Source organism: Platichthys flesus, chromosome 16 (genome assembly GCF_949316205.1).
Source record: "Platichthys flesus chromosome 16, fPlaFle2.1, whole genome shotgun sequence".
NCBI lineage: Eukaryota > Metazoa > Chordata > Actinopteri > Pleuronectiformes > Pleuronectidae > Platichthys > Platichthys flesus.
In genome coordinates, this window is record NC_084960.1 from 3237676 (window position 1) to 3246065 (window position 8390).

Below are 8390 nucleotides of genomic sequence, written 5' to 3' on the forward strand. Positions count from 1 at the left end.
CACGGGGGTGTGGGCGAGTGTATAAATACGCCGGGTTGTCAAACAGTAAAGTTTCTGCGGAGCCTCCACGCTGACTGTCTCCCTGACGCTCCTGGAGAAGAACCTGCAGATTAAAGCTGGAGCTGCCATTTTAAACACGCACAACAACCGTGGAGAGGCGAAGCTCTGAGGAGACAAGTCCTCCGGGGAACCTGAGGCCGCACACGGGGGGGGGATTTACCCGAGAGCACGCAGGAGCCGGGCTGTGAGAGGAGGTGAGTGGCGAGCGGTCAACCCGGGTTTAACAGCTCCATCACCGGCCTGCCAGGTGACAACCCCTCGGTCCTGTGCTCCGGTGTTCCCTCTTTGCTCGTCCGTTAAAATGCGCTGTGACCGTGTTGTTTATGCTGAGCAATGGACTCTCCTCCTCTCCTCCTCTTCTCCACCTCCTGTCCTCCTCCTCTTCTCCTTCTCCTCTTCGCTCAATTACCCTAATCAGTTAATTTAAAGTCGACGGTGATCCTCCACCTGCATGTCAGCCCCCCTGTCCCTCCTGCCCCACTGACATATGGCAGTGATTCCCAGGTAGACCCCCTGCTGCCCGAAGAGCCACAGCCTCGTCAGCACAAACCTTGGAGGATGTATCCGCTTTTAATTCCTGCAAACCGGCTTTAATGCCCTCTCCTTTTCAATGCAGTTTAGTTTAATCACCCAGCAGGTGGATCTGCAACATATTCCTAATTCAGTGTGTGAATATCTAGATTCAGGATTCAACCAATCCCTAATCTTCTCCTCCACTGAGGTTATTGCATTTATGGTCAGGCCTCTTTCTGATGCTCAGAGAATTATAATATTTCTAACTGGGAATCTGCGGCCATCTATGCATTGAGTCTTGTGTTTCTTGTGGGATCCCAGTGGCCCTGCTGCTGTAACAGTTAATACCTGACTTGTGGATGCTTTGCAGCACACAGCCACATTCCCAGCCCTCATAATGAGTCCATGTAAACAAAAGCAGCAATGTGCATCCTGCTGTTGCTTTTGTTTTGTTGAGACAAAACGTGCACGTGCAACTTCTCATGCAGGTGAAGGATGCACATGCAAACAAGGCGAGACGTGGCAGATTTCTGCTTTTTAATGAAATTCCAAGCAGGGGTCTGTGATTTAGATGAAGGAATCGCTCCCCCGAAGCAGTAAATCTGCACATTATCACTGAGTTCTCCCTCTTATGTCATTGAATGACATTGGAGCTTGTGTATGTTGCCTTTTTGTAACGAGAGGAGCAGAACGCAGTAGAAGCTGGAGGTAGCTTAGCTCTGGTGTGCACCCATGGTTTTGAGTTGTGATGGCTGTAGCAGGTGATGAGCCAGGGGATGCTCCTGTGGCCGAGGATCCGTTCCTTCAGTCACTTTAACTCAGGTGGCACAGGGAGGATTTTGCACCACAGATGATGCAAAATGGGCTCCTATTTATAGCCCATAACCAACCCCCATCTTATCCCTCAATGTCACCTTTTTCATGCAAAAGGAAAATGTAAAGCTCGTCCTGGGCTGTCGCTGCCTCGGCCCTGCGTCCAGCTGCCGCAGCTTTATCTGTAATAACACTAGAATTGTCTTTTAATCAGAGGCTTCCTTTCTAATCTTAGCTACTGAATCCCCATCTGGCAGGGAATGTGAGTGAATTGTTTGTGTGTGTGCGGAGGGGGAGGGGATGGTGGTGCGCACTGCATGGTGGGACATGGTGTTCTGTGGAGTCGATTAACTGTCCTGCCATTTTATACGTCTTCCTCAGGGAGTCTTGTGTTGTTGTTGTTGTTTTCCTCTTGCATATAGTCTCTCCATTAAGCATGACTCTGCGTGGGGATGCATGGCCCCTGTGACTGTGTTCCAGCATTAAGCAGAACACTCTGCGTGACATCGCTTTCAGATTATAAAGGATTTATGAAGCCCACAACACAGCATCTGCTACATCAATCAGCGCATCCTGCTGGTGTGAGAGCCGACCAATAGAAAACATTAAACATTTGTAATTGCTGTGTGTTGCTCACTAAAAATAGAGGATAAGTAAATAAGTCTGTGAACCTCTAACAAACCAGATACAGCATAAATATTCAGTTAAGTAGAATACTTTCCCTTCTACGTAAATCGTAGCATCCATGCATATATTGTACTGTTAGAAATATTACTCCTTATGAAGACATTATATTGGGTTTGCCCCCGAATGCTGTGAATCTATTTAAATGGCTTTAAAATCGTTTCACAATAAATTGGACTAAATTCAGGTTTAGTTGCAGGTCAGTGCAGACGGGGCTGGTTCCACATCCTGTTGGAACATGGACATTTCCACTGGTCTCATATTTGCAGATGTGTACTACTAGGCTCAAGGTGTACGGAAGCAGAAGCGTGCCAAAATAAATCAAGGCTTCATTCCTACTACCAGGCTTTCGATTGTTTATTAGATTGCTCATATAATAGCTCGTCTGCCATGCATGGAAACAGTTGTATCCTTGTAAAATACAGAATTAACTGCACAAAAGCTGTTTATTGATCCGTGTTGTGTCTAAACTGCTACTAGCTACAAGGCTAATGTCGGTTGGGGGTCATGTGATATGAGCCTGACGAATCCCCATGTGGTTGTTGGTGTCATCGTTTCTGAACCTTCTCCATGTCTGCCCGTCCAGACTGAGACACAAACTTCTCTGTTTTAGGTTCTCTAACACTCTCTAGTAATGTGGAAGCCAGAAGCTGCAGCTGAGTTGGTGACATTTTCAAATTAAAACCCATTTTTGTGCTGATGTAAGTGTTCGCTTAACCGATATATTTATTTAACTGCTCCACCACCATCTTGTACTTGTTTTAATAATTATGACAGGTCGTGTGAAAACCATAATATGCAACATAGAAAAAAAAAAAAAGTGAAAACAATGAGAATCACTGAAAGTTTATTTATTTATTTCCTGCCCCTGTTCGCCTGAAGCTTTGTGTGTGTCCATGAGCCAGTGTGATCAACAGTCTGCAGCTGAATGACATAAAGACAACCATCCTCAGGTCCCTGCCAAGTTAAATGACTTGTGTTTTCTTCTTCACAGCCGGCCACCCGCTGCCCTCGCCTTCAAGGTGCCTTTTCCATGGTGACGCCAACAGAATCGTACATTTCACAGTAAGCCAGAGGAGAACCTGTGTTTATAGTCTCATCTCTCCACCGTCAGCTCCACCATATTGAAACACCTTGGTCCCAAGACGGCGCTACGACGGTGCAGCCATGCATCTAGAAGTGAAGGTCGCCCTCAACTTCATCGTGTCCTACCTGTACAACAAGCTGCCTCGGCGTCGAGCTGACCTGTTTGGCGAGGAGCTGGAGAGGATACTGGTGTCTCGTTTTGAGGGACACTGGTACCCAGAAGCCCCTCTTCGGGGTTCTGCCTTCCGCTGCATTCACCTGGGAGCGCAGAGGGACCCTGTGGTGGAGTTGGCCGCCAAGAGAAGTGGACTGGACACAGAGGAGGTGCGTGCAAATGTTCCTGCACAGCTCAGCGTGTGGATTGACCCGTATGAGGTGTCCTACCAGATCGGAGAGAAGGGCGCAGTGAAGGTGCTCTACCTGGAGGATCCTCCCGGCCTCGGCTGTGATGGTGAGAGGGCCGAGGGGGGGATCAGAGAGGGGAACGCAGACGCAGAGATGGAGGAGGCCAAGAATCTGGGCTTCAACCCAGACGCTCAGGTGTTTGTGCCAATTGGAAGTCAGGCGTCTCCTGCCCTGATGTCATCGCACTCCAGCTCTCCCACCCCTCTGTCTGCCCAGTCCTGCCTCGGGCTCTTCAGCTACCCCAGCTCCAGCACACCCACCGACCCGGCTGCCCACTCCTCCAACACCTCTACCCCCTCCCCTCCCAGCGGCGGGCTGCCCTACCTCGCCGCTCAGCAGCCGCCCTCCGCTCTGCCCGCTGCCCGCCCTCAACCCATCACCTTCACCACCGCCAGCTTCGCCGCCACTAAATTCGGTTCAACCAAGATGAAGAAGTGCACCGGGACCGGGTCGCCAGCCAGCTCTGGAGTTGTCCTACCACCGGCCCAGAGAATGCTCTCCCGCTCTCCCACCACCATCTCGCCGCCAGAGCTGCTCAAGCACAAGCCGCTGTCTCTCTCCTTGCACTCCCTCGGCGGTCCAAACCCCAGCCAGCTCTCTCCCAACGCCAAAGAATTTGTCTACCCAGGATCCCCGGGCCCGCTTTACTTCGATGCCGACTCCCAGCCCATGCAGCCTCACGCCAGCCCTTTCCAGCCGCCCCACACTGTCAACACCCATCCCTCCTTCGACCCCTTCTCCAGCCCTCCTCCTCCCCAGAGCGTGGGCATCATCAGCAGCAGCGGAGGAATCTCTTACATAGAGAAGCCGCCGTTTGTGGAGGGTTTAGGAGGCTACAACCTGCAATATCCCAGCCAGTCCTTCCAGCCTGTGGTGCTGGCCAACTAAGCCTTCATTTCTAACGAGTCGTTTGGTGTTAGGACGGAGACGCTCCTGATGTTTTCAGTTTTTCTAAGAAATTGTTCTAATACTGATACAAATTAAGAATTAGTTTTACTACAAAGATTACAATTTTTCATTTCATTTACTGAGTACTTCATGTGGTTTATTGTTTTTGTTCGTCCATGACCTCTAACCCCCCCCCCCCCCCCCCCCGCACCCCTTTCTCCTTCGCTGTTGCTCGTCACGTTCCCTGTGTTGGCTTCGATGTGGAGGGTGAGGGTGAGTTCTTTCTACTTCGAGTCCTTCCCAATCTCTTAAGTTTATTGTTTTGCATTGAATTCTAATGCGAGAGAGTTATTTTTTTTTTTTCCCTCTTTCTTCTTGACTTGTAGTCTAATGGACCCGGCTTTAGTATAGCGCCATTTTGCACTGCACTGTCACGCTGTGGAACAGGACCTGGCGAAGACCTGCAGGGAACGAGGGCTGTGGAGAGCTCAGCACTTTGCTCTGCGAGCTGCTCTGCCCTACTTGCCTCAAGCACAGGGACAGAGGGGCTCTGCCGTCTCTGTGCGTGCAGCTCTGTTTTGTTGTGGCTTAGCGTGATCAGGAGACTCACTGATTGTGCGTTGGGGCCATTACCCTTGAAACGCACTCGTGCAGAGGCATATTTTGAGCTGTTGTAAGCGGGTGTGTTCTGAAAGCAGTTTATCGTCAGCTGGAGTGTGTACATGGCAAGGGTTCAAATGAAGCGAGAGCCGGGGAGGGAGCAGAGAGGGAGCATTGGTGTGTTAGGGGGAGTAATGAAGTGGAATGTATTGTACCTGTCAGGGGAAATGTTGGTGAATGTGAAAGGCAAACTACGTGCTGATACCTCAGTTATACAGACAGGGATGTGAAGATATGGTCTCATACATATTCAAATGGACGTGCGTGTAAACAAACGTTTAGGAAAATGTTCACATTCACACTATTCAAGTCAGCAATGTGTGAAGGTGAACAGAGAGAGAAGGGGGGGGGGGATGCAGCAGCAGCAGCTCAGCAGGGGGGATCGTGATAAATGGCTAAGCATGACTTTGACTGTGAAGGAGAGGTTTTCCTCTGCATGAGAGGAGCGAGGGATGACGGGAGGAAATGAGAGGGCGAGCAGCGGCTCCGGGGTTCTGTTGCCTCGGCGGCGTCCAGCGTGTTTTGGCTTAGAGAGCGACACGTTAGAACCCAGAGCACGTTGATGGTGAGCTTAAATGGTATTGAAGCCAAAGGCTCACACTATTCTCTCCCTCCTCTTGAAATTCTTCAGTGATCTCTGCTTCTCCGGCTGCTACAAAGGAGAAAACAGAATCCTACAGCTCGGGTGGCTCAGTTTCTTTTTTCTTTTCTTTTTCCAGTTGCGGTGAAGTGAACCAAGATGCAAAGATGAATGTTCGTTATTGACGTGTGGCTTTCGTTGCTTTATCGGATGGCTCATCAGATCACTGGAGGTCTGTTGTTTCTAACGTCTGTGAACCAGTCGGGTCCGTGTCCCCCCCCCCCCCCCCCTCCCTCCCACCTGTCCATTTGAGCTGTCCAGCACTTTATTATTGGGCTTCTGATGCTCTGTGTCTCCTACAAACCATTCCTTTGCCCTCCTGGTTGATTAAGACACTTTGGATCCAGCGGTCGTGAAACGCTTTAGAGATCGAAACACAAACTAGATTTGTATTTAAATGCATCACGCCGGTGTGGAGATGCTGTCAGTCCTGTCCGTTGATTTAAGTGTTTTCCTTGTGTCCATGTTTTTTTTAAATGACCCCAGGACCCTTGACTTGTGCTCACACTGGTATTGCGATGTCACAGCTTGTCATATGCATGGAATATTTCTTTTCTTTTTTAAGGGGATATATATATATATATGTAGGGAGTCTCTGTAAATGTGGCTGTGAGGGAAAGAAGAATTTCTAACTTTGTTTTGTAATTTATTTCCGATATTTCTATATTTTTGTTTTTTTGTGTGCAAATTCTCACTTGCATTTGTATGAGTAAGAGATGACTGCAGTCCAGGAATATGTGTATATAAAAAAAGTTCTTATGTTGAGATTCTTTGTTTAGTTTCTTACACGCCGAGGTTATTTTTTCAGAAGATAACGTGAATATATATGCAAACTGAGGAAAAAAAATAAAGATGTACAGAATAAAGTATTGAATGTTTATTGTATCATGTAAGCATTTGTCTAATAAAGACGGGTAAATGTATTCATTCTTCAAGTTGGGTTTGGAGTTTAAAGGCACGAATGTTTACAGTGGGTTTGTGTAGGAAAAGATGGCGACAATATCCCCACAGGCAGTTCATCCAAACCAAAAATCGTTACGTTTCAAATTCATTTGATTCGCAATATCCCCCCCACAACCCCCTCCTCGTCATGTAAACTAATTGCATTTCATGTTGTTAAAAGTTGTTATTTAAAAACACTGACAGTGATTCCCCCCCCCACACATCCTCCGTGGATTTCTCTTTCTTTCTTTAAGTGTTACTCACGTATTTATTTAATTGCAGTCTTCATATTTAATTTCCCAACAAACTCTACTTTATCACATCTGTTGTTTTTCCCTCCCCCTCCCCCCCAGCCTGGTCCTCTGGTCCTGATACTATAGCCATATCCCAGACTGTCTTTGCTTACACAGATGCTCACCCTTCTCTAGTGCAATGTAACGCCATAAGTTAAAAATTACCCTGAAAGATTCAAGGGGTTTCTACCTCTCTCTGCACCCTGGGGAAAGAATATAATCAATATATGTATTTCTCTTCAATAGGAAGACAGTGTTAACGTCAGGTTTGGAAAAACGGTGGAAATGAATGTGCTCGGATTGAGATTCTGATATAAGTCAACCCTGGTTGAGAAGGCCTGCGTGAAACAAACCGAGTGAAGTGCTTCTCTTATTGTGTGTTTAAAAGTCTTGTGGTTGGGGGGGGGGGGGGGGGTCAGCAATGTCCCTTCTCTTCCCCATGTGTCAGATTATTCGGGGTCTTGTCACTAATTCTCCTCCGATCTGGCTCTTGAGGTGAGAGATGTGTAAAAGCTGGTTTCTGGAGGAGATAAGACTTCATTTCTCACTTGCCACAAATCAAGTGTTCTCTTACACTGGAAACACGGGCTGTTCTACAATCAGGGTTGATCATTTACGAAGTGGGGAAAACAAGAATTTTGTATTCTGATGTCCTTTTGCTCAATATCGATGTGTGCGTTTTATTTTGCACTTTGGAGAATTTCATTGTCATAAAAGAAGTTTATTTTCTATGTAAGATTTAACATTTAAGAATAAATGGATATAATTAAAAAGTTCAGAAGATGTATAAATATATTGCTTTTCTTTCCTGCCTGTATTTTATTATTTTTCCTATTTTGTATCAGATCTGTACACGCTGTAGATGTGTAATGAATCTTTCACTACTGAAATGCAATGACCTGTTTTCTGTGCTGCCCCCCTCAGGAATGGGGGGAGTGACTATTGCAGTTTTTCTTATTGTATCAGATTCTTTTTTAAGTTTGTAATAAAAACAGATTGGCGAAAATAAGCATGGAAAATAAGCTAATTGTGTCGTCCTCATTGTTTCTGGGCTGCATGAGAGTGAATCTTCGGCCTCGTCTTAGATAAAATCTCCCCCCCCCCCCTCCCCTACTCTTCTATACGTGCGTCACATTCAATTAATGTTGACCATGTTGCAGATCAAAGATTTTGAAAAAGCAGACCCAACCCCCCCTCTCTCTCCCCATGTTCCCATGAAAAGCCTCAGATGGAAAATGCCGGAGCAGCGTGTCCTCCTCTCCCAGTAAATAAATTCAAGTGATGTTTTGATCAATAATTCAAAGCAAAGATGAAATTCTCAAACGGTGAGGAGCCAGATTGCTCACCAGCTTCCTGAGCTGGACCCATCCCGGCAGATATTACTTCATGTTTCATCATCCAGCTGT

The 8390-nt window shown here is 47.1% G+C and overlaps 1 protein-coding gene across 2 annotated transcripts; it reads left to right on the forward strand.

Annotated features, from left to right (window-relative positions):
• The first annotated feature begins 4 nt into the window (after nucleotides 1-4).
• LOC133970748 (protein Tob2) lies at nucleotides 5-8006 on the forward strand. 2 transcript variants are annotated; one of them, XM_062407793.1, is made up of 3 exons: nucleotides 5-254; nucleotides 3065-3106; nucleotides 3185-8006. In XM_062407793.1, the coding sequence occupies exon 3, from the start codon at nucleotides 3238-3240 to the stop codon at nucleotides 4447-4449; it is 1212 nt and encodes a 403-aa protein (XP_062263777.1). In that variant the 5' UTR covers nucleotides 5-254; nucleotides 3065-3106; nucleotides 3185-3237; the 3' UTR covers nucleotides 4450-8006. The 2 variants fall into 2 exon arrangements, with proteins under 2 accessions (XP_062263777.1, XP_062263776.1); XM_062407792.1 differs by having other exon boundaries at nucleotides 6-254; nucleotides 3065-8006.
• Nucleotides 8007-8390: the final 384 nt, after the last annotated feature.